This window comes from Pempheris klunzingeri, chromosome 5 (assembly GCF_042242105.1).
Source record: "Pempheris klunzingeri isolate RE-2024b chromosome 5, fPemKlu1.hap1, whole genome shotgun sequence".
Lineage (NCBI taxonomy): Eukaryota > Metazoa > Chordata > Actinopteri > Acropomatiformes > Pempheridae > Pempheris > Pempheris klunzingeri.
The window spans coordinates 24,447,972-24,475,522 of NC_092016.1; the positions used below are offsets into that span (position 1 = coordinate 24,447,972).

The 27,551-nt window shown below is 41.2% G+C and overlaps 1 protein-coding gene across 1 annotated transcript in view; it reads left to right on the top strand.

Moving 5' to 3' along the window:
* kiaa1549la (KIAA1549-like a) overlaps positions 1-27,551 on the top strand; it is a 91,938-nt gene that overhangs the window by 17,382 nt on the left and 47,005 nt on the right. Inside the window, exons 2-5 of the mRNA XM_070831322.1 lie at positions 16,242-17,021; positions 18,678-19,484; positions 20,154-20,269; positions 25,434-25,656. Coding sequence (XP_070687423.1) covers positions 16,242-17,021; positions 18,678-19,484; positions 20,154-20,269; positions 25,434-25,656 — 1,926 coding nt within the window. The remainder of the gene's footprint in view (positions 1-16,241; positions 17,022-18,677; positions 19,485-20,153; positions 20,270-25,433; positions 25,657-27,551) is intronic.

Here is a 27,551-nt window from a genome sequence, read left to right on the forward strand (position 1 = left end):
TGTGACATTTACTGTAAGTCTGCCTATGTGAGTCCATGTTTGTGTGTCTGTGGCTGTGTGTGCCAGTCTCAGCTGTGCTTGCTGTTTGTTTGTGTGTGTGTGTGTTTTTTTTACTCTTATATGGGTACAATCCATATCATACCTATCCAGTACAACCACTGACCCCTGAACAGTAGTCCGAATCGCAACCAAAACCCTGTCCTAATGAGGCAAAATGTCATTTCTGAGGTCCTTGTTAAGGTTAGACATAAGGTGTGAATGAAGGCTAGGGTAAGGGAAAAATTGGTTTGGGTTAGGGTTAGGCTGACCACAATAGGCAGTGCACTGTCCTAATATAGATAGCTGCACACCCTTGTGTGTGTGTGTCTGAAAGTGTTATTGTCACTGTATGTGTGGCCCTGTGTGTGTGTGTGTGTGTGTGTGTGTCTGCCAGAGTAAATGGACTTAGGCAGATGATGTAATAGTTTTTGTCTCCTTGTGTGTCGCTCCACATGAGCTAAAGGCTCCAGAGTTTAGTGTGTGGCAGACACACAGACATAGGTGCATACACACACACAGTGTGTGTCTTTGGCGGGCAATTTTGCTAGATGCATGTTGGTATAAAAAAAGACAGGAAGGTACTCAGCTTAGCAAATTCATAATCCCTAATTGTTTAAAGTGCAGTATTAAAATGCAGAATTTCATCGTCAACTGGTGTGGCTGAGATTTTTTTTTTGTTTTTTGGTTTATTCTTAGAGGGAGTGTGTGTGAACTCAAAGGGAATGCTGCCACCGATTTTGAAAGTGGATTTTATTCCGTTTAAGGCTATCTCTGAGGCTAAGTGGTGTGTATTTTAGCATCCATTATAGCCAATAAGTCAAAAATAAATGAGAATAATTTAGGCTGACATCACTTATTGCTTTAAACTAAATAGGTGAAATCCTTTATCCTGAACCTTTTTCAGGCTTTGTAGTATTTTATTGGTCTGCTGCTCTGCAGTCACTGAGCTGCAGTGCTTGGTCATTTTTCACAATGTGAAGTCAAAGGACAAAGGAACTGTGTAGAGTAGTGCTGTTTATGAAAGTAGAGCTAAATACATACTTTTCTTTTTAATTCATTTAGCTTTCTGCTCTCTGTACCAAACTCTAATGTTCCACAGTGCACAGTCCACATGCCGTGCACAAAGACGTGTTTAGGGAGTGGATTAGTAAACATTAGATAACGGAGAGAATCAATTGACCTTTGCTGCTCCCATTTTTCTACAGCAGTGTGAGCAACATTTCCATGACGAAGAGAGGATGATACCACTGTGCGGTATTATGAATGACAAGGGCTTTATACCAGTGGTTCGAGAAAATGAAATTCAAAATGGATGTGCCTCACATAGTAAATTAATAATGGAATGATCGAAGTGAAAGCTATGACAGAGCAGAGCCAACCTCCCATTCTTTGTGTCTCTGTGCTTTTGAGTGCATGTTGATTGATTTGCTTGGAACACAAAACTATTGACCTTTATTGACAGACGACCTGCTTTTTCTGATCTTCTGGTTTTGGCTGAAACATGACATCCTGCAGTGAGTACAATGGGTTTCTGACCCACTTGTATAAAGAGATTTGTTCTTACGTGGCATGTAATAGTGATTTGGCACAGATGAAATTCACAAGTCCAGGTTGCAAACCTCACGTACTGATGGTCGTCCTTTCTCCACAAAACACATAGCGCTTGTTTAAGAATCCCAATTCCATAATCTGAATTAATTTTGAGTTTAAATATGTTCACATCAATTACAGCAGAAATAAATAACCAAAATGAATATTGTAACATCCTCATCAGGGCTTGCAAGTTAACTGAGAGGTTCAATGTTTTTAGCCATGCTAGCAGTGTGGCCCCCAGAGGTTTGTTGATCAGTCAGCCACTTTGGTCCAGTTTAAAACATCTCAACAGCTATTAAATGCATTGTGAAATTTTGTCCCAACATTCACGGTTCCCATCTGCTCCTTTGTGGGAGGGGGAACAGGAGGAGCGCTGCTAGAGCCCTACTAAATGACCTCCAGCAGGCTACAGGTGTGCATGTTTCTGACCAAACTGTCAGACACAGACTCCATGAGGGTGGCATGAAGGCCTGACTCCCTCTAGTGGGACCTGTGCTCACAGCCCAGCACTGTGCAGCTTGATTGGCATTTTTTGTTAGCAGTGTAGCTGTTAATAATGTTAATAAAGTGCAATAGAAGTGAAACAATAGTTGTATTTTGCTATTTTGTCATCAAAATAGATTTTAAAACTGTACAATTCAAAGTAAATAGTAAACAATTAAACAGTGGCTACTCAAGCTACTGGCTTGTTCTGGGACTTTGGACCTTTTCACACAGACTTAGCAGCAGTTGTCACAAAACTGTAGCTTCAAACCCTCTGTTAGTCTGAGCACTTTAAGGTTGAGGATTTTTCGTCCATGTTGACATAAGACATTATCTTTATCCAAGGTCAAGAGTGATTTGTTAAGCTCCAGAAAAAGCAAGCAAGTTGACCTTCAGTGGCAATTGTTTTATCCTATGCAGTTTCCAAGGTCAAGAATTATCTGTAAAGCTCAGTATTCAAAACGTGTTTTTACGTGATAAAAAATGATATGATATGACAGGGCTGTGTGTGCTCAAAGGTGAGGCTTGTGATATATAGCTTTTTTTTTTTTTACCAGGGTGGATGCGTTGCCAAGCAGCTCCAATGTGAGTTGCATTTTTACATATCTTGTTTGAGAAGCTCCATTATTGCACGACTCAAACATTGCCAAGCCAAAAAGAGGCATCATAGAGTGTAGATGAGAATGAGGTTAATTGTCTCATGGGTTGGTTGTCACAGTGCTTATTACAGCCAAACTAGAGGGCGCTGTTTCATCATGCTAATATCAAATATTTGGTGTGATGCCATACTCATTTCTAGCATTTTGTGTAAGACACACAAAACATAGAGTTCAAGAGAAATTTTCTGCTTCATGCAATGCAAGTGATAAGGCATTTCATAATCAAACATTTATTAAAATGAGGATGGTAATATAGCTTTTATTCCAGTCTACTTTTCAGTTGGTGCATAAATATAAGTGGTGGCTAGCATAAAGCCTTTGAGATGTCATGTGGGGCAGGTTGTCTCGCTGCTCTGGGGGCTTGTAGTCACTCCTGTAGCATCTATTAGATGTTCATAACGAGTTTATATGAAACTGTAACACTGTATTCCTCATTTGACTTCTCATTACAGAGTATAATTCGAACAAATAACCATGATTCACATTCATGGTTTAAACAAATAGACAAAAACAATGAGTATTACAGAGGTGGTGATTCTATTGATTTTAAACTGATTTGGTGTCTCTAGCTTAAAAAACTTATAGGTTAAGTTTTTTAAGGTAAGTTATAAATGTTTTTTAAAATCACATGTTTTTATTGGAATCCCATTGATGACAATAGGGACAATGAACCCTGTGATGGGCTTAGTTGTCAAAATGTGTAACTGTTACTGTGTCTTTGATGGTTAATAAATTGCCCTTAAAATAAGTTATGAGAATAAAAGGGAAACCCATTTCAAGCCTAAAGCTTCCCTCTAATGTAGGAATGACTACTATACTACTCTATAGTACAGTGCTGTATTAGTAGGCTCTACTTCAAGCAAGTGTAACCACAAGTGATAATTATAGGATGATAGTAATGCTAAAAACATGGTGTAACAGTAGCATGACTAAAACGTTTTATCAAGTCAGTGACGTGACTCAGTAATGTCAGTTCCACAGCATGATCTGTGTAAAAATAGCTACCATTAGCCACCATAAGCTACTGGCCATACCACACCAAGGCAGGCTGTAACAGCTAAACCTCAGAGTACTGAATTGAGCAAGGGTTTGTTTAACTGCTTATTAATTGAACTTCTCAGTTGTAAGAGGAAGATTTGATAATTTCTTCTTTTTGAAACATAAAGTCTTTTATTTCAGCTTAAGAAAATTGTCAGCTTACATGTAATATGAAAGGTTACTTTTATTTTCTTTATGATCACATATTTGAATATACATTATGTGACTAACTGTGTAGTGGTATGGCCTATTAAATGTTTCCATCTGCAGTGCTGTTAATGTCTTAGACAAAGAATGACTGAAAAGCTGCCAAAAGCTGGAGAAGAGAACAGATAACCAGCTATGATGGTGAATATTCTCCCTACTGTCTGTGGCACACTGTCGCTTCACCATCTCGCAGAGTTTCAGGTGGTCATCAGATAGTATCACCCTCCCACAGCTACAGCACTGGCCAGATGGGAGGTTGTCGAACACAGCCACAGCATTAGCTTCAGCCAGCTGGGAGGGTGTTGAGAACTGTTTAGGATTGGATGCGGAATCTGTCGCCCTCTCTGTTTCACAGCCCCAGCTCAGTCTGAGCGTGTCTGTACACAGCTACAACTAATCCCCAGCCCTGCTGGAGATGGGAGAAGTTGCTAACAAACATGTTCAAGTCAAGATTCCTGAGATTCATGTTTTTATGTAGTAACTTCCCAGAGTTGTTACTGTCTATCCATCAATAGGCTAGATTTGTGTCATGATCTTTGCCACATGCCCAACCCTCTCTGCATTTCACCTCTCTAGTCTACTGAAAGGTGAATGAGAGATGATAATCCAATTGCACAATTTGAAACATACTTCAAAACTTAGTCAGTGTTTGCGGCTCTTCATACAGCCATAGCTGTGCTGCTGTGGCCTCAGTGCCACTGTGGTTTATGTACTGCGTGTGTGTGTGTGTGTGGACACACAGATGGACAGACAGAGGAATAAGTGGAGATAGAGTGGTGTTTTGTGTACACCTCTTGTTTATATCTGTGTTTGAAGAGAGAAAGCAGTGGTAGAGTATGTGTGCCAGTGTAAGTCTATTTTTGCCACTGAAAACATGAGTCTGAGTGTTTGTGAGTGCCCAACTGTTCCTGAGATAAAGTCTTCTTCTACGCCTCAGAATAAATGTCTGCTGGCTTGTGTAAGTACATGGGTGAGTTTGTGTGTGTCTGCGCGTGTGTGTCTTTGGAGTGCACATGTCAATTAAGGTCTGTGTGTATGTGCACGTCACAGCAGCGAAGGATGTCTCCCCAGTTCTGTTTATGCTAGACTGACTGACCTACCGAATGGCCCAGAGCTGTCACATGACTGTGTTAGCCAGTCACACGGGACCCTGCGACAAAGCCGCACAGACGAGGTGCCATGCTGCCTTCTGCCTGCCTGTGTATGTCTTAATTATTGCATGAGTGCATACTTACTGATGTTTCACCCACTTGTGTGTGTGTGTTGTGATGTGGCTACTCCACCTACTGAGCCTCTCAGGCCATGCTCCGTAGGTAAAGTGTGTGGAATGGGTGTGTGTGAAAGCAATCACCAAACTGAATCCTAAAGGTAAACATCTCTTCAGATTGTTCACAGCTACTCTGGTTTCATGGAGCCAATCCCAGCTGACTTTGGGCGAGAAGCAGGGTACACCCTGGACTGGTTGCCAGTCAATCACAGGGATAACACATAGAGACAGACTCATACTCACACCTATGTGAAATTTAGAGCAGCAATCAAAATGGATTTTTAAAATTTGATTTTAAAGCAAGGGATAACACATTCAACTATACATAAGTAATAAACACTCCTGGCTTAATTCTATACACTCTTTTTTGATTTCATGTCATTTTGCTGACACAACCTTTTCTGGTCTGGTCTGACCGGTAGCTCATGGTGTCTAATATTAGCGAACTTTAGCTGGACATTGTGTCATTAACATTAAATTACTGATCTCCACTTGTGTTACTGCTACATTACGTTTTAGCACGTAGCCTAAGTAAATACAATTGACAATTTTTATGAAACACAACCTGAATAATTCTTATTACAACCCAGTATTTTAGAAATTGCCTGCAAGACAAAATTGCTGGAATTCATGGTGGTAATTGTAAAACTTGTTTTCTGCAGAAAATAAATGTGATGTCAGTCTACCGAGGACTGGTAATTAATCCATGATCTCTATCAGCCTTCAATAGCAGGAACAGTGGCGAGTGCTTACCTGCCTAATAGGCTCTCTCTGTGTTTCTCATCGGACTGCATCCTCCTACACAGATGTTGATAGCTGGACATGCTTCCTTCTCCAGTGAGCCAACCACTGGTGATGAACACATCGCTCTATCACAGTTGGTCCCCTCAAAAAGGCAACTAACTAACTGAGTAACTACAGGTTTCTTAACAATATAATCAGTCTACTAGACAGCAGAGTGACATGCATAAGCCTAGGCAGCAGCCAGGCAGTCTAAAAAATCCCAGACAATGCCAGATGCCTGATAAGAAGGACGGCAGTCTGCCAGGCAGCCAGATACCAACCAAGCAATAATAGATATCCCAACAGATTGTCCTGTATTAGTTTGCTTCCTGTGAGGCACCTGGCAGTGTCCAGCACCCCACAAAGTGATATTATTATTTCTTTGCTGCCAGCTTTCTGACATGTCTGGAATGCAGTATAATATTACTCTACCACCAGCTGTTTGGCTCCGGAATTTATTTGACCACCAACGCCGTTGTTCCACTTTGCATAGACAACAGTTGCTTGAACTGTAGTTTGTATTTCTGTGTTAATAGCATGTCAGTTTTTCCCCTTCTGTCTGCAAAGCAAGACGCACAACCCTGCTACGCATGCTCATATAATAGGATGAACTAACAATGTTCTTATGCATGTACCACAACAAACTGAGTTGGTAGGACAGCCTTGAAAGAACTCAAAAGGTTTTCATGTGTAACTTGTTGTCAGTGTTCAGGTTTAGTCAAGACAAATCAAGTGTACCTGAGTAATTGATTTAATATGTTGCCATAATCATTGTATAGCCCTGTGGTCTAGATCAAGGCAGTGGCCACTATGTCGACTCTGAGCCTGTTCTGTTTCATTAGACGCCTTGCATTCATTTTAACAATAATGGAATAATACTATTAAGTCCTTTGTGGCATTTGACACAGGGTCAAATGTATTTTGATCTCTATCTTACAATTAATGTTGATGCATTAGTAGATTAAGTTTCACTCAGTTTGCTGAATCTCAGGGAAATAAAAATCCATGTGTGTGAAAGTGTAGTGTGGTACGGTATCAAGTGTGTGATGATGGCTTACTATATAGCACATGGAGGGCTGGGTATTTAGATGTAGGTTGCTCAGTAGGGGGCAAACCTACTGAGCCCACTGGCCTCTCACATCAAACAGAAGGCCATACAGCCTTAGGACTAAAAATAAGCTACAGCTGGCCCCACCTCCTGTTAGTTTTGTTTTCATCATCACGGACTCTTCCTTGTAACACATGCCCTCGATTGCCGTAATATAACATTTTACTAAATCATTATTTTTAATGAAATAAATTTAAATGAAAGCAGAAATTTCATTTGTTTTTTGTTGTTCATGCAGCCAGCTAATTCCCCAGTGATCATAATTTTATTATGATAGATTAATAAACAATTTATAGCCACATTTATCTTTGAACTGTTGCCACAGTGTGTTAAGCCCTCATATGCATTTTCATCCTGCCATTAGAAATGTCTAATGCTGCCTCTTATCAGATAAAGACTAACCGATAACCATCAGTGGCCTGCATTTACACAGCTTATGATTTCTGCAAAATGTTGTGGGTGATTGTGACATACGGTTTACAGTGACTGGAAGCCAAAGGCTGATGAAAAAATGTTTGTTGTTACCTTCTTTTCATCAGCAGATGTTGTCTGTCCATAAAATCTTTGTCAGTATTTTCCTGAATTTATCAAATTACACAAATTCATCTTGCGCTCTGCTCACTTGCCAAGTCAAACGTCTTGATAGTGTTTGTTGTGTTTGATAACATCATAACACCTTATTACTGCTGCTTGTTGTTACAGCTGCATTTCAGGGCGATGCACGGCAGACAGGACAGACATCACGTAAGCACAGAACACTCTGTTTTCTTCTTTATCTATGGTAATGGTTACCCTGGTGACAGCATCCCTGCAGTTGCTGTGGATACCCAGCAGCAGAAGCAGCCCTGCTGTCAAGCTGAACAGGGCTGTTGATTTACTGTTACCTCAAATAGGTTCAGTCTCTGCATTGTTTCTTTGCATCCAAGGCTTGGCCTGGCATTTGGATGGTTGTTTTGATGTATGAGGTCGACATCTTATATTGAAAGTAACTCTACTAAGTTTCTTCAGTGCATGTAGATGTAAACTGGAAATGCCAGAGCAGAAGTATTAACATACTTCTTTTTTTCTCTTCCTGTTTGGTTTTGAGGACATTAGACTATCAAAGCCTTGCTACACTGAACTTGTCCTGAAGTAGGAACTGAACACGGATGGTTCAGAAAGCTCTCAGGTTCTTCATTTGTTCACTATTAAACACATCTGAAGCCAGAGAGGCAAATAAGGAATTGACCCAAACCCAATAAGGTCTAGACTTTAACAGCTGTGAAAAACGGTATTTCAGCTTGACATTTAGTAACTTTTAGTGTTCACCCACCCTAATACCAGTTCAACAGCACATACACACACAAACATGAATGCACATACCCACACACTCACACAGAGCTGCAAAATTAAATGTTTCAATAACTTTTAAATTGAATATGCTTTAAAAATACAGTATTAAGCAGATTTTATCAGTTTTATCAGCAACATTTCTTCCATGTCAGTAGTAGTTATGCAAATAAACTGATACTGGTGGAGGATATTCTGTGGATGCTGTCCTCATCTTCTTTTTCACTTTTCTTTGCTGCTTGCCATTATCTGCCATTATTGGCCTGGCGCTAATGATGACACAGACATGCCATGGATTTCAATGATGATGGTATTAATAGATGCTTTCACTTGGCATTGGTGCTATTAAACTGTTGATCACTGTATGGATACATTTATCCAGATTATACCCCTTGTAGGAATGTTAATGTTCTACTGCACTTTCCCTCAAAAAAAAAAATCTAAATATTTAAATAAGTTTCTAGAAAAGATTCAAAAGAAACTCTTTTTGTTTTCTCTATGCCTCAGCTACAGATGTCATCTTCTTATTTTCGTCCTCCTGTTTCTCAACCGTGTGTGCACTGCTTTTCCCTTTCAAAACACTACATTGTTTGACAGCTGATGATGCTGACAACATACATTTTGATTTCTGAACAGAAATACATCCACACTACTTTAGCTTAGCTATGCTGCTTTTAGCACAGTTTACTTTGAACAAGCCTCCCTGAACAAGGTCATTTTCAGGACCGAAATGTTGCAATTTAACAGCTTGGCCGAATAGACACCTGCCCAGTGGCAGTACCTCCATGCCTACTTATGAGCTAGTTAAACCGGCCTAGTGTTAGCTAACGTTATGTAGCATAGCTTTAAATGAGTAGATGGCAAGACGAAGAGGGCAGGACGGTGGTAAATCAGTGAAGCTTAAACCACCACAGCTACACTGGCCTGCCAGACAGAACCTCTAGTAACCCCTATTACCAACCATACAGCCACCAGTGTAGCCTGTCTACACATCCAGAGCTGAACAGGGAACGGCTCGTGATGCCTCTACTCAGTCCAGCTACAAGACATAATATTGTAACAGTTGGACGTGTACGGAATCCACAAGACATGGTGAGAAAAACACATGTGGTAAACAAAAGAACACACAAAAACAGCACAATGAGCAGTTCAAGAACACACCTGCACAGACAAACAACCAACCAAGAAAGTCAAAAGGCAGACAATTTGTAGCTATGTTTAATAGGTTTACATTTGCATCGTAATTCCTGTAATTTGCAGATGGACCATTATTTAATATTTCATTGATAAATAATAATATACATATATATATATTTGTTACATTTTCTTTTACAAAGTTAGGAAAGCAATGTTTAAGTCAATCCAAATGTTTCGTGCAAGAATGATCCCAGTCTCTTCTACATAGTGAGGCATACAGTTTATTGGATTGGTATTCACGGTCTGGTGATACCCGAAGCCCAGGTCCCTGAATCGGTATCTGGACTGAAAAAGTTGGTGATCGGATCAGTGTCTGGTTATAGTGTAGAGGTATCGACAGAATGTGTCTGTGTCCCTTTTTTAAATGAGTTGGTGATGCAACTAACAGAAACCAAGGTGCTTCACCATTAGCTATTCCATCCATTCATCCACTGTGTGTGTAAATTGGATGAATTGTCTGTAATGAGGTTCAGCAGTTATCGCACCCTGGCTTGGCTTTGTAGAATAAATTAAAGAAAACAATCATGAGCAAAAATTGAATTAGTATAATCTTGAAATGATCTATTTTCTGATTTCATGTAACTATTAAATCAGAGAAAATGTACTTCCTGTTTATGTATATTATATTTACTGTTTAGTTGATATAATTTCTGCTGCAGTCAGCTCACACATTGGGTAGATGTTGTTGTCAGGCAGTTTTTCTCACTTTTCTACCCTGTGAGTGTTACTGAGAAAAGATGGCACACTTTCCATTAATTCTACTCATCCCTTCTAAGAATAAGAATTCTTCTCCATACACAGTAAGAGAAATTACCAAGCCACACAATGTTTTAGATATCCAGGTATCCTAATAATGGTATGACGCCACACTTGGTCACCCCTTGCCTTATGTTATCGTGCCTGCCATCCATCTATCCATCCTAGAACTGGTACATTGTGTTCTTTCTCACTCAAACAGACACTGGATACCTTCCGTGCTGTCAGATCCTGTCAAACAACAGTCCTGGTCACACTAATCTGTTGATAAATATGGAAAATGGACTAATGCCCCAGAAATATTTCAGTATAGCCATGACTTTGATTACTGATTCTACTTGCGTTATCATCCATTGATCTGTTTATACTTGCCCATCCATCCATCGGACAATCCATCCAAATTGCTTCCTGCTCTCACCCCCACACAGACAGATGGATGCCCTGAATAGTTCCAGGAAATGGTTACATGTCCATCCTGTTGGACGGCCTCACTCTGTCGGACAAAAGCTGCTGGCTTGGGACTATCCTTACTCCCACTGAGTCTTACCACATAACGCATTGAGTATATCAGCACTTTGACATGCTACTGGCACTCCCACTCTAACCACAAAGGCTTTGTTTTTTCAAGGGAATGTCAGTCTTTTTGATGTCCCTCCTTTCAGAGCCCTCCACACGTTTTGAAAGTATGACCTTTATTTGCCTTGCCTTTCAGAAATTACCTCAACTCAATGCTCACCACCAGCAGTTAAACTTTAATGCATAGGAAATATGTAGTGTAAAAATATACATGTCAAGCAATAGTTTTTAATATTGTTAATATTATGATATTGTCAGTGAGTCAGAAGAATGGAAACTGGACAGAGTATTTGAAGAGGTGGTCTCACTCAGAAATAACCCCTGAATGTGCACTTCTATACACCTTTTAGTCTATTTTATTTCATTGTTCATATTAGCATGTATCGTTCAGTCTGACCTGCTCTCACAAGCCTCCCTTATGAAACCATATATGAAACCATTTCCAGTACACAGACAACTGTACCCTAACTGCTGTTTGACACAAGTACAGTGAATGTGGCTGGTGAAGAAAGTTAAGCTAATAAGCTAAACTAAGCTGAGCTAAATGTTTTTCGAAGGACTTGGTTCATCAAACTAAAGTTAAACAAAGTGAAGTGAATATTGGACGTTTGAAACATGCCTTAAACAGGCTGCCCATATTGCTCTGGATGTGGAAGTAGAGGGTTGCTCGCTAACAAACAACCGAATAAGCTGCTTTCAATGACAAGGCTAACCTGCTGATATTACACAGGTATATTATGGTCGCTGTCTTAGTTTAGCGTATTAGCACGCTAATTACTGTCAAACACGAAGTATAGCTGAGACTGGATGGAATATTGTTAATTTAGCAGAAATCTGATCATAAATTAAACTCCAATATTTGTAAAATATTTCAGTCAGCAGTACCAACCGACCTCGCCATCCAGGCCACTACATGAATTATCCTGCACAGCAGTGTGCATGTTAATTAAGACGAGTGTGCTTTTTTCCTTTATAACATATTTAATTAGCAGAAATATATAGTATGGCAATTAAGACAAAGGTCCAGCACTTAATTTTTTTGTTTTTAACAAATCAAAATTGGGAAAAAGCAAAAACAAAAGACCATAACAAAAACAAACAAGGTTGTGTGCAGAATTTCAAGTATGTCAGTTTCCCCTTGCTGTCATTTGCCGCCGCCTGCTCACAGTTTGCTTGTGTGGCTTTGGGATAAGACATGAAACATACATTTAGCATCATCTTTTGCAGCTCAAAGTGTAAGTTGTGTTAAGTGTAAGTTCTAACTGTTAACTGAATATCTTTCACTTCCACTAAATCTTGTATTATGATGACACTAGTCTGTATTTAGTCTTCCCAGTAAGTTCAGGCATCACTTGTGGGACCAGTTATCAGCACACTGTGTTCTTTTGTTTTTATCACTTTCTGAGGGTTGAGGATTTTCTGCCAGAGACCATAACTAACACCACCGTTATGCTTGGACTAATGAGGTGAAACTACAGTGTCCTCAGTATTGTGGTTCATGAGACACTCCAATCCAATCTTATAAATTAGACTAGAAAGCATGCCCATCACAGCTACATGATGGAGATTAATATTTTATGTTTCAACTGGCCTCTTTAATAATAACTGTAATGAGGACTTGTTACCAGTTGGCTAGTTGGCAGATTTAGCCAACCAAATTCCCCCACCTTACTTTCCCTGAGCTTCATGGAGCTGAGGACCATTTGGCTCAGTCCCATTGTCACACTTCCTAACCACCTGTCCTGCTCACAGTCAGAGTGGCAGCGTGGATCAAGCTCCAAGGAAACTACACAGGACTAAGGAGGGAAGAAACATGGCCATAGACCGTAGACATTTACAATTATATTACCACAGGCACCAAGGAACGGCTAATCTAAATGGTCAGAAAGCTTGTAGTGACCTGGCAAGGCTTTACAGGGTTATATTGGCATCTACAGGGATTCAGCAGTGCATCAGTGGACACAGTGCCAGCTGGCAAGGCCCCATGGTCAATACATAACGTGACACTCGTCTAAAGCCTTGTAAATGGCCAGTAGTGCTTTGTGCACCATTCCCATGTGCTGATTTTCATAATCTGCCATAAGCTGAATGTTCTCACACAGAAATAGGCAAAAATGTCCTGTGTGTTTTGTCCAAATAGATAAAGCAGGTCAGTTCTGCTCTGATCCACATTTATCCATCTTTAATCCACACTTTCTGTTCTACCAAGCATCCACCCGTCCATCCATCCATCCATCCATCCTGTCCATATTTGTTCTCAGTGGAGGTTCTTCTTTCCTAGCGTTTTGTCAGAGGTCTGATGGTAGAGTCACATATGCTGCTCTCAGCCAGAGCAGGTGGCAAGCTGTTGGAGGAGAAAACACTGCAAACAGTTATGCATATGGTACAATCCTTCCATCCATTCTGCTATCTATTGATCCATTCGTCCATCCCTCCATCGATCCATTCATCCTTCCATTAATCCATTCAATTAAATCGATTCCTGATAGCTATCCACGCACATATTCTTTTTCTCAAACAAATGGTTGACTATTGAATGAGAGTTGTCATTATTATCCTGGGTCTATTATTACCAATGACATATGTTGGTCCTTCACAGGGTATGAGCTAAAAAGTGCTGGACTACTCTACGAATAAAACATAGACACTTAGGGAAAGAATCACTAGTGCAGTTAAAGTAAGTACAAATAAGAATATTTAGAAAGAAAGAAAACATGTAAAAAAGAAAATGTGAATCAGAAAAGAGAAAGAAGCATTTGAAGTTTATCAATCAAAGACAGAGAGTTAAAAAACCCAAATCAGAGCAGGCAAGATCATTAATGATTCGGTCAATTAGCTTTGGTATAAATACTCTGAATGAAAAGAAGCAGTACTTATTCGGAGAGTTGAGGACAGCAGAACAAGCAGTGATCACATAATGCCATCATTTACTTATGACAATCTTAGCAAGGAAGTGCTTATTTACATCTCACAGCCAGAGAACTTTAGCATTCATTTAGAGTGAAGTTTCAGGGCCCCCCGACAAATATAAGTCCAATATTCACTGTGTTTTAGCTCCATTTTGATCTCTACAGACTTCTCAGGGAAATATGTGACACTTAGTTGCTAAATGGAAAAGTCTTCATGCTGCTGCTGGTAGCAAGGTTTTCGCGGGCGGCATTCGTGGTTGCAGAAACCAGAAGAATTACCTAAAAGATGTTAAAATTCTCCGTATAGTTGGTCAGACCCTCAGTATCAGGTAATAATTTTCTGTAGGATCGTTTCATTCCACAATACACGTGCTCCTTTGATCTATTGTTAATGTAGAAATATTGATTGCAATGCACAGCAATTTCAGTGCACATTTCATTGGGGGCTTTTGAAGTTAGACTCTACACGCGTGTTGACTGTGTGAGCAGACGTCTTCATCTGTGCTTCACAAGTCCACACCGTCCATAATCTGAGGAAGATACTGCTGCAGCATAGCAAATAGTCCTTCTTTAAACATGATGTTAGCAGGAGTCTCTGTGTTCAGGCTCTTTCACATCATCATCAATAGAGCCAGTAAAGAAACACTACACGCTGAAAAGCCATATTGGCTCTGGATGAGATGAATTGCTGCAAAAAGAAATATGACATTTCAGTTAAGTTTAACAAGCATGTTACTGCATTCTCCCTGTGGTGCCCAAGTAATTGCCCCTGCTTTTTCTAACTTTTGTCGTTTTCTCCTCTCTCAAACGGACTAATAGAGCTCTGGATGCTCGCACTAACACACAACATAGACCCGGAAGAAGCTGGATATAAATTGTCAATGGATTAATATCCCTTTTTAATGACATTTATAATATGACATCCTATAACAAGGAACAGATTGCTCAGCGGTGGTACTTAATAGTGGGTTGGTTGAAACGCTTTATAGCTGACGTCCAGAGGATATACAGCAGCTAAGCCCAGAGCTGGTTCTGAAAAGCCTCTCTTGCTCAGAATCACTGTCTTTTAATTAACCAATCCTCCACAGAGACATGGTGAGCGTGGGAAGTGTGCGACACACAAGCACACTTAACACATTTGCAGGCTGAAATGAGTGTGTGTTAAGAAGAAAAAAAAAACTCTGCCTGGCACTCACTTCCTTCTTATGATATTTTACGTTGAGAACAAAGGAAACTCAACGTCAAGCTGGAGTGACGCCAAACCTTTCTACCACAGATCAAATGAGCAGATGCAATAAACTGTGTCACCCAGCAAGCCATTCAGACAGTCAGTCCCTGTTTTGTCTGATCTTTCAGTTCCATAAAGCAAGGTGCCTTTGAGACTGAATGTATTGGGCAGGATAATCACCTCAGTCTGCCAAATTCAGGCTTTGTTGAAGTTACAGAGAAGAAGACCGTTCACAGAATGGAGATAAAGGCCGAAACTAAATGCTTTGCCTGGATGCAATCATTATATCTGACTCATTTGGTGTCAAAAATTAGAAAATGATAAATGACTCCGTAATACTTTCATTATGCACATATAACTCACACCAAACTTTGCCTAGATAATATGTTTCAGTCTCATCAGTGTGGGTCTGAGCTATGAGCTGAGCCTGAGCCTAAGTGCTTGTGTATGTTCTAGGAATAATAAATCCACAGGCTAGCATGGCTAACCTAACAGATCAGATTAGTATCTGTGAAATCACAGCTGATTAGGGTGTGTGTGTGTGTGTGTGTGTGTGTGTGTGTGTGTGTGTCCTAATTTATGCACTCTGGAACATCTAAATTAATTCCCTATGCTTTATCCTTTAAAAACATAAGTGACCTACTTTAGACATTATTACAATTTCTTCACAATCACAGTTTTAGAGTTTTTTTTTAAAATCACTTTGGATAAGTATGTTTGAGGCAGAGGAGAGAAAGACCAAGAATATGCATTTGTGGGCATTTGCCAATGAGCAGAACACAAGTGTGTGCGCTCTCCTGATGAGTGTGTGTGAGAGTGAGCAGATTATCTCCTGGCAGTAGGGCAGTTGTGGTGGCATTATGAGGACTAATGATTTGAGGACTTTGTGTGTGCATACACATGTGTTTATGTGTGTGGAAGGGCACATGATGGATGAGTTAAACAAAGAACTGAAACTGAAGTCAATGTCCAGCCTGTGGGACAGATGAGTCACAGACTGCTCACAGTGTTTCTGCTTCCCAGAACCTCTAATTAAACACTATCTTTGCTTTTTCCCTCATCCCTACAGCAGACGGAGGTCACCATGAGTCAATGAGGCAGGCTTTCTTGACCCTGGACCCTGCAGTGCCCTCGAAGCTCTCAGGCAGCCCAGGGACTGGAGACCGAGGTAGGGCTAAAGACGAAGATCCGATGGATGGGACTGACGGCAGTCCTGGAGCTGGACCCAGAGCTTGGTCAGAAGGTAAAGTGTTTGCTGAGGCCAGAACAGTGGTTTGGACTGAAACAGAAGCAGGAGTGCGCACTGGGGCAGGTGGCAAAGTCTTTGCTGAGACTGGGATTGTGACACGAAGTGGCGCCTGGGCTGAAGTCGGTGCTGAATGGAGACAGGGGGATGCGGAGGGAGATGACCTGCCAAGCATGCCCAGGGACACGGCTGCCTGGCTGGGGCAGCAGAGGATGCAAACGCGGAGAGGGGGCCAAAGAGAGAAGACAACCTTCTCGTCAGACCCCACCATGCTGGCAGAGACAGTGGAGCTGCAGGCACCAGCCTTAGGAAAACCTTTAGGACTGCTGTCTAAAGCTGCTTGGACCAAAAGCTCCTCTTCATCATTATCCAAGACCACCACGTCCTCCTCTTCCTCCTCCTCCTCTACAACAAAAGCATCCTCTTTGCCTTCCTCCTCCTCCTCCTCCTCTTCCTCCTCCCCCTCCTCTTCCTCCTCCTCCTCCTCCTCCTCCTCCTCCTCTTCAGTCAGTAACAGAGACAGCCAGACAGCAGGATCAGACAACGTCTCTCTGGATGCTATCAACAGCAACTCTTCCAACAGCAACAGCAGCTCCAGTTTCGGTATGGTGCAGGGTTATTGTCATTTAAGCACAACTCAACTTTTGAAATCATTCGCTAAACTCCTCCCCTGAACACTGATTGCCCAATTATAGCAGCCTGCTCTGCTGGCCTGTCAAGCAGCAGGCCTTTCTGCAACCAAACATCACTAGAGCAAAAGCGTAAGCAATGGATTAAACCGTGTGCTTGTGTGCTCAAATGCAAGCTGCAATTGTTAGTATTCTCAGCTAATTAGCTTACTGCTAACTGTAGTCACCTCGTGTTGACATCCAAAGATAAGAGCATATCATTAGCTACCAGCATGGTTTAGGCTAACCCACTTTGATGGTAAAGCTGTCAACATCTTTGTAGACTGAATATATTCCATGTGAGAAGGGAAAGCTTGACAGGGCGTAGTGAACGGTCAGTTGTTTTGTTCCAACCTCAGCTTTTTCAACTATATGAAACCTTCAGAGCACCTCCACACAATAACGTGTGTCATAATAGTATTCTTCATCAATCCTCATCATTAACCACCATCACAGTGTAATTTTCAGCATTTCTATCATCATCACAGCCGCCTAAACAACCATCAACTCCATCGTCCCATCATCGCCATCTTCATCATTTTGTCATCATCATCTTTGTCCTCCTCCTCATCCTCACCACCACGTCCTGTCTCATGGACAGAATTAGAGGGAATCTGGATCTCTCTCATTCTGAAAGGACAGACTGCCTGCCCCAGCATTGTTTTGATTTCAGCATGTAGTCTAGAGGTGACTCAGATGAGTTAATGAACTCCTGACATAAAAATACTTCTCTCATTTGCACATTGAAATCAGATTCATATTTCCTATGCAAATTGAAACTGCTGTGCGCTTCATCTCATGTATTTTCTGGCAATAACCTCCTCATCCTCCATGTTCCTCATTTGTGAGAAGACTAACCATTAAGTCTTGACAAGTTTGTTATTCAGTGTTTCATGTGAATGCATCTGTGTCCAGGTGGAGATCAACCAAGTCAAAGATTCTTTGCATGACTCTTGGGTTCATTTAAGGCAACACAACATAGTGCTGTTTAACCAAACAAATGCCATAAAAAGACCAAATACAACAATGCTTTAGACAGACTTTCAATATTTTCAGACTTTCCCAGACTTAGCCCTTGGCTCTAAACTGGTAAGCCCATTAGTTCTTACTGCAGAGACACCGTTTAATTTTAAAAAAAGACTCAGTAATTTCTGAAAACAGGGACTGGGCTGGGCACTGTAGTTTGTAGCAAACATTACTTAAATGGGAGTCAATAGTGCATTTGTTGGACTATTTTTGGCCATTGATTAATGTGCATTTGGTCCAGTGAGTATCTTTGGCAAAAGGATCGTGTTCGTTGGACTGACTCTAAATAAACTACAGTGTGTGAGTATGTTCAAAATCACGAGAAACATGTCTCTCCCAGTGCAACGGTGTGGCTCACTGATGTTTTTAACAGTTTTGGAGAACAGTGCATCTCTATGTCAGAGGAACAAGATACATCAAGCTTCACAAGGGCTTAATAAGATCATTTCATTGTTGATTTTGATCTTTTCAAGGGATAAGCTGACAAATAAAAAAAATGGAAAAGTAGAATATCACCAGACATCCTTTTACTGTCATTGATTTCCAAATGTTTTCCTTCCTGCAGAGGAATCAGTGAGCAGCCGGCCAGCCTGGGACCTCCCCACTGTCCCTGAGTCGCTGCTGTCCACAGTGGGCGACCATGACGTCACACTTCCTGCCAATGTCACCAGCCCTTTCTCCACCCACCAATGGAACACCACTGTGCCTGTGCACACCAGGAACACATCACGGCACATGACCACAACAACCACCACCATAAACACTTCTCTGTCACCGACCACCACCTCAACTTTACCGTTCTCCACCACAGCAAGAGCACAAACACCATCAGGATCCACCACAGTCTCTCCCACCGCAGGCCAGGACACTGTGACCAATGACAGCCAGCAGCTGACAACAGTAACCACGACGACGCCCTCAACGACCACTCTTACTGTGACTGCTGCTGAGGTGATGACACAGGTGGTGACCACTTGGCGAGCTGTAACGGTATCACCAAATACCACTGCTGCTACAACCACACAGCAAACAACAAGCCTCAAGCTGACGACAGCAGCCACAACCCAGCCTACAAGCACCACGACAACCACACATGCCCCAACTACCACCACTACCACGGTCCCCCCAACCACCACCACCACTCTTCCAACCACTACAACAACAGCTGCACCTGCAACTACTACTACTACTGCTCCCACCACCACTACTTCTACCACTACAACCACAACAACAAAGTTACCTGCCACCACTGTGTTCATCCCGGTCCGCACCACGCCGCCTCCCACCACGACCACAGAACCTCCATCCAGCACCATCTCAGAGGAAGGTCCTCTACCATGCAACGTGACCGAGAAGTACTGGGTCAAAACAGGTACAAGACTAAAATCCAATCATTAGGATGAATCTGGAGTTAAGGAAATGATAATAAACTGATGTATTTCTTGATCATTTTAGCCGTGTGGGAGATATAGAACAGAGAATAAAAAGAGTAAGATGAAAGGCTAAAACATCAGGGCATTCTCCAAGACAATACTTCACTGTTACATCAGGTGTCCCTGCACGCCCCTAATCACATTACCCACAACATACTCAAGATTATGTCCAGGCAGTCTTTAGTCATCATTCTGGACATTCTTTTTAAATTACATAAAATGTCATTTTAAAAACTCAGGCACAATGAACCTATTTTGTGTCAGAGATGTAATTACAGGCACAGAAATGTATTAAAACTTGCACATAAGCAAGGGCAGATTTTCTTTGAGCATTAACACTTCCTTTAAGAAGAAGCCGGAGACTGTAGCCCTTGATTACATTTACCACAGTGTTGAGGCATATACTGGGGCTGGAAGCAGCTTTGCAAAGTAACTAAGGAGACATTTAACCAGAGGCTAAAGTCCAAGTTCCTGTGTCCTTAAGGCAAGATGTAGAATCCCTACCAGCTCCATGGTGCCTGGGGCAGTTAATCAAGTATGGCATTATATTGTTATTCAACAGTCTCAGCAGTCACTGAGCTCTGATTTCTATATTTGCTCATTCATAGTTCTGTCCATTGAGCTGCGAAGGAACCGCCTGGACCTGATCCTGAAGCAGAATCTCTCCAAAGGACTGAGCCACGCCCTGCAGAGAGCTCTGAATGACTCCACAGCGTACGCACAGGTCAGTGTCTCTTACAGGTCACAGCTCACTGGCTTGTAACCACAGGCCAGAGGTTAATAAAAACAGTGTAGAAGTAACTAACTGTCTATGTGGCTAGCAAACAGCTCTGTGACAAGCAAATTCATATCAGCAACTAGTACAGCAACACAAAGTAATTGTTAGTTGAGAATAAGAAGTATCTTTATCCGGATAATAGGTAAAAGAATAATTTGCATTAGTACACATTCCAGCCTTTACTGAGTTATGAACTCGGTAATGATGCTTCTTGGAATACATCCAAGTACACTCTGGGCACTGACCAGTAATAACATGTTAGGGGCTAATAAAGACAGGTCAGTGGCTGGTAAACCTGGGTCATGGGCTTGTGAATAAAGGTCAGTGGTTACTAAACACAGACGGGCTGTATTATGTAGTGAGATTAGTGGGTTAGTGAAGTATGTTGATCCTAAGCAGAGGTTTTCAATGTCACAAAGTTGGCTGTCTTTTAACCTGGCTAGACCAGGTTATGGTCAGAGTTTCATCTTAAATGGGTTGTGAAAAATGCTGCTCATTGTTCCATGAGCGATGTAGATCGTCAGCAGTTATACTGTATATGCAAATCATGAGATGTGAAATGTCCCTTCTTATGGGAACACACACAGGCTGTGTTAACAGAACAGTTGATGACCAGTGATACCAGTTGTTACTGATTGTGAGTTAAGGATTTGTCGAGGGAGCTCACACAAAGAAAGCCTGGCTATGTTGCACTTGCTTTTTAGTACACCCCTCTGGCCAGTGGCTAATAAACATGCCACTGACTAATAATCTCTGTACCTTCACCTCAGTGGATTCCCTAGTCTAAAATGAAGGTTATGGAAAATGAAAACAGGGCTTTTTTAAAATAGTTTTCATGAAATAGAATTTATAGAGAAAGGTATGAAATTTTGTTTTTAAATTCTAACCTCTATTGTCAGCCCAGTTTTTCATTTTCAAATTTTTGTTCCATAATAGGAAGTCATTTTAGATGAAGGTGCATGGATTCTAATAAACACAGTAAATAAACTTCTCTGGCCATTAAACACAGGGCAGTGGCTACTAAATAAAGGTCACAGGCTAGCAAATACACATCAGCAGGTAGTAAACATGGGTCAGTGGCTAGTGACTCACAGACAGTTAAGATTGTGTGTAAATATAGCGCTCTCTCATCAGAAGTAAAACGCTGAGAGCTTTATCTTGCCTCCCTAATAATATACCAATTTTGCTCACTACCAACATCATCCATGTTATTAAGACAATACGATCTTTACATTGTAATTTTGCCAGTGTCCGTTCTTCATGTGTGCAGATATCCTACTCTTCATTGTGTCATCAGTTTACAATATTCTGCGGTATTTGTCATTTTCTCCTCCCGCTCATTAACCTCACTTATCTGAATGGTGCTAGGGACGAATGGAGAGAAGTGACTAATGCAGACAGCGTTCAAGTCTGAATAGAAATAACCTGTTGAATAGTCAGACAGTGTTTGCTCAGAGAGGTTATTACACACGCACTCATACTCTCTCCCACACACAAGCATAGGAATGGAAATAAATCCAGAGTAAATGCTTCTTTTTTCCTGCGTCATAGCAGTGCAGTGAAGTGATCTCTCTGTTCTGCTGCTCTGTGTGGATCGTCTTTGTTTTGATTTGCACAGCCTTTTTTATGTTCCTCTTGCAAATCTATTTCTTTTTCCTCTCCATCTTGTATGTTTCTCTCCTCCCTCTGAGACAATCACTCTCTTGCCTTCCTCCTGCGTATTTCTCAGTATTTACATGTAAATCTTGTATTGCTCCCTTGCTCCATCTCCCCTGTCTGGTTGCTCCTGTGGTTGAAGTCAATTGATTTTCTGTCAACCTGTCTGTCTCGCCTGTCTGTTGGTCTGCCTGTCGTGCCTGCCCGCCTCTCTGTCTGTCCACCTGCCTCTCTTCATCTTGCTGTTTGTCTGTCTTCTTTCTTCATCTGCCTGCTTTTTCTATTTTTATCCAGTTGTTTGTGAGCCTGCACAGGGAGTGACTCAGTGTCTCTAAGCTCCAGTCCACTTTCATCTACCCTCTGCCATCCACACACACACACACACACACACACACACACACTCCTCATCCTCTCCATCAGATAACATAAACAATTATAATTGAAATCTTAATCAATCTATTAGCAACCAACAAGGTATAAATTTGTCCAGAGCTTTAAAACCATTTTATGTAGGCTTTGAGGGCTTGCTGATGGGAAAATATTGGCTTCAGGAGGGACAGGAATTGTCAAACAGCATGAAATTAGCATGAAGCAGTATTGAATGTGTTGCACCTTTGAGCAATGTGGTTATCCATAACTGCTTGCAATATTGGCCAGTTTTACAGCTTTAGAAATATTGTCAGGAAGAAAGACGTGGCAGCAGAGGGCAAAGGCAGGTCTGGTTGGCTTTATTAGTTACAAGACTGTTTGAAGTGTGCAGGACACAAGTGAAATAAAAGCTCTGCAGGATGCAAGATGAATTCGAAATGCTTTACACTTTAAACCACCGGGTTTAACATTTATGAGTAGAATATCTAAGGGATAATGCCTGACAAGGTGTCCATTAATTCCTGATTATGAACACCTGTAAGGGCATTATCCCGCTTACACCACCTGCTAAAGAAAAAACTAATTTATAGTTTCAGTTCTCCTGTAACATCTGAGGGTTTGACTATTAACTGGAACAGTCATTATGTACAAGTACAGTTCTTATGCAGTGGAAACGTTGTTCACTACTCCAGTGAATAGGACGTACCCAAGATTGACTTGGGTAAGGGACCACTCAGAACTCAAGAATGCTAACATTATGCCAGCAAGCTAGCAAGATTCATTCATCCATATGGTTGATATACAAATATAATGTGACAGTAGTATAATAACAAGACTAGCTAGCTATCCAGCCATGTCACTGTGCCAAAACCAATATCAAGATTTTCATGAACTAACAATGGGCAATGTCGGCTGTAAGCTGCAGCCTGAAGTGGTGAGGGGAAGAACAAATGGGGTGTGAGAAGGTGGCTTCTGTGATGTAAATGATCATTTATAGAATTCGAGGGGCACTTGCAGTGTTTGTGTCACAGTCGCCATCCTGTGGTTTTACAGGATGTAATTCACCTGGTGTTAACTCATCCCAGTCATCAAAGGTGTCATATCCTCCAAATAGTTTAAGAAATTTTGAAGTCATCACAGTTGTAAGTAGACATTTGTTAACGTGTTACAATAAATTTTAAACTGAGACTTTGCCTCCCTCCCTGTTGCAATGATTGCTCATTCTAGTAGGTGCATTAATTAAGAACGGTGAGCAGAACTGGTTTTACTTTTTACCAATCACATCTAGTATTCACCCAGGCCATGATACAAAAATGATTAGTAAATGGTATATTATACACTATAACACACTAAAGTGTAGCTGCAAACAAATGTACAGTATAAGACATTTTTAAGTGTTAATAATTTGTTTGTCAACAATTATGGCAGCTGCATTGTGAAGTATCCTCAACTGGTGTATAAACAGTTGATAACACAGTTATCGTTACAATCACATGTCATTATTTATGATTATATATATCCTAACACATATCTTGATCTAGCTTGAAAAACATTTTTAGCCTGCTATACATGTTTAGAAACAGTCAAGATGTGCTCTAAAGCGCTGGAAAACTTTACTGAGCTAATATTTTTCTTGTATAATTGCTACTCATATGTCTGATAAAGAAATAACAAAACATATCAGCCTGTTATAAATAATTTAAAGTCTAAACCTTAACCTACAAATGATTTGTACATGAGCTTCATCACTTAAAAATTGTATAGCGCCTTTCTAGTCATTTCGACTACTCAAATTCACCCATTCACACGTCACTCAAGTTGGAGGAGACTATTCTCCCACACACTGAAGCTTTGCTGGGGATTGGTCGGGGTTCAGTATCTTGCCCAAGGACACTTCGACACGGTGACTTATAGGAGCCGGGGATCGAACCTTCCGATTGAAGGACGACCCACTCTGTGTGTTCAAAGTGTCATTTTAAACAAAATATGAAATGACCTTATTTTCTAAATGGCCACATATTGGTGAAGGAGGACACAAGGTCGTAAAATGCCTTACAGTCAGAAATACTGCAGCACCCAGAAACATCTGAAAGAATTAGGATATTCCTTGATCATTCCATTTGAGTCAAGACTTAAAACGAAAGAAACAAAAGCCCTTTTCTAATGAAATGCAAAGCCTGAAGGTTGGTTGTAGAATTAAAAAATGTGTCGCTGAGCATAATTCAAAGCTAAAAGGCTACTTGATAAACTGGGGTAAAGCTTTAGCGAGTGCTTGAAACAGAAGTGGCTTAAGTAAAGATGGCAGGTAGGAGCTTGTTTCATCGAAAGAAAGGGTGAGTTTTGTTGTAATTTATGTTGGTATGAAGACGAGAGGACAGTGGGGGAGAGGGAATGAGATACAGTTTCAGTAAGAAGGATGTGTTTTTTTTGTTTTATTTTTTTTCTTGGAGAAAAAGATTAGCCGGTGGCAACCAGCTAACGCTTACAGAGGAGAGGAGAGGAAAAGAAGGATGAGGAAAGAGCCATAGTAACAACAGTCACAGCTGCTCGGTGTGGATGAAGGTGGAGGGTAGAGGAAGGTGGGCGGTGTATAGTTCCAGAAATACAAGCCTTGACTCACCACCGATTGTTGTCTGTACGTGTTTTTCCAGGACACAGTTAGTCGGATTTATTACTGTTGAAGGCTCAAGCTAAAATATGCCCTCGAGGCAGTTTTGGCTCAAAAAAAAAAAAAAAAAAAAAAAAATATATATATATATATATATTTTCTTAGTCTGATTCATTTGTATGCTGAACACATACCTCAAGTACAACACGTATTACATATGAAAAAGATGCTTAACACCTCATCTCCAGTGTAGTCTTCTGAGCTTGTTTCACCAGGTAGCACGTATTTAATCTCCGACACTGTTTGTCTGCTTCCTCTTTGCTGTGTATGTGCTTTGAAATAAGAGCACAAATCCTCCAGACATACTCGTATCACCCTGTTTTACCATTCATGTGCACAGCCCCTCTTGAAATACAGATGTAATGTGTGTGTTGTAAATTAAAAGGCTACAACTTTTCCTCTTTCTGTCTGTCGCAGGTGGAACGCGATGACTGCAGCCCCCACAATGTGACGCTGGGTTACTACGTGACCAGCAGCAAAACTGTCTACGTTTCCTCTTTGGTGGTTGAGGCGCTGAATGTTTACGGTTTCGACAAGCTGCTGTCGGACATCAGGCAGCACACCCCATTGGTTAAGGCAGTTCTGGTTCCCGTGGCAACCTGGGTGCCCGCTCCAAGCATTCACCTGCAGCTGAAAACAGGTGATGAAACCTGATAGAAAATACGATAAGACAGATCAACCTTTACGTTACAGAATCAGGCAGAAATGGTCTGATGAGGTAGAGTGTAAGAGGATAAAGAATGGCAGAGGTTAGAGATATGCAGAGAGGAAGACAGAGAGCAGAGAGATAGAAAATGCACTGAGAGTATAGGGAGGGAGACACAAGGGAAGAGTAGAGCAGAGACAAAATTAGAAAATTCTGATTACATGTCTGCTCTCCTTTACTCTTCTGATACCCTAAATCCCATACAAACTCCCATGATTGCAGCGCAAAGGCAAATTGGTCCATTCATTTAGTCAGCCTCTTAAGCCTCTTTAAAAATCGCATTTCAGCGTGTGCACACACACACACACACATCTAAACTGAGTCTTGTGGGAACAAGGGTAGGAAAATCAGTGCAGTTAACAAATTGTTATTTAAAAGATACATGTGCAGATTGAAAACTCATTACTTTTCACCATTCACTGACTTTATGTTGGTCCAGTGTTTGAGTTTGCATAATTATAGCTATTCTTAAAGCTGCGTGAATGCATATCTTTATATTAACAACAGGGCAGTATGATGGTTCAGTGGTTAGCGTCGTTGCCTCACAGCAAGAAGGTTTGAAGGGTTTGGAATCCGCTGACCAGCAGGTTTGAGCCTTGGACCTCTCTGTGTGGAGTTTGCATGTTCTCCTCGTGCCTGCGTGGGTTTTCTCCAGGTACTCCGGCTTCCTCCCACAGTCCAAAGACATGCAGTTTAGGTCAACTGGTGTCTCTAAATTGCCCGTAGGTGTGAGTGTGAATGATTGTCTGTCTCTATGTGTCGGCCCTGTGATTGACTGGTGACCAGCCCAGGGTGGACCAGCCCCTGCTACCCTTAAGGATAAGCGGTATAGACAATGGATGGATGCAATAAGTCCAGCACATGTAAAAGGGGTCACTCACAGTAATAAAGCAACAGAAAATAATCACCCAGCTCTACATTTCTGTTTAGCTCTACAGAGTGTTTACGGGTTTTTCAGCTCGTTGTTTTGGTTTTGTGGCCTGCAGCTTTAATGCTGTGGTTCGTTCTCATCGTCAGCCTTGTCTAAAGCAGTAGTAGACGTCTGGTTTTTAGTGAAACCCCTCCAAATGGCAGACAAAATAGCTGGCGAATACAGAGCAGTATGTGTTTATGTGTTGCTTTCAAGGCATTTTCCTTTCTGTATTTTAGATCTATGTAGTAGGTGTCAACAACAAATATATCCGCTGTGTCCTCAACATGGCTAAATGACATATGCCATTGCTTGTAATGTGACGTATTCTGCAGTAAAGACTATCCCCATGTTGGTGTACAGCTGTGTGTGACGTAGGCACTTGAGGCAAAAACAAAATTCAATTTCTGGCTTGTTGAGCTCATAAACCATAAATACAAAGTATATACCAATTTACCATCCACATTATAATTTGCATAAGAGCACCAACTGGGTCAACACTGTTTGTGCCTGCAATGTGTTGCAGACTATGAGACCAGGGAAGGATGAGTCTTTTTTTGCCTTTTTTCGGAGCCTGCACTCATAAGCACCAGTGTTTGAATTTAGGTCAGAATATTGTTCCACCTCTCCTATCCCGGTCCTTTTAGAGGTTTTTAAAAAGAGCGTAGAAAGACAGAGTGCAGGGAGAGGATGGAGAGCGACTGCGGTAAAAGGACTGAGACAACATTAATAACATCCTCCATAATCTGCTGATGGACTCAATATTGTTTACCCTGTTCCTTCCTGGTGCGGAGGGGTGTGACGCTGACAGACAACTACTTACTTTTAGTTGGTCTCATTCTAAATAGTGGCGATAATCCTCTTTGTCTGTCTCACTGCTTAGGTTTATCGGTCACACAGACAACATCTATCTAGAGCA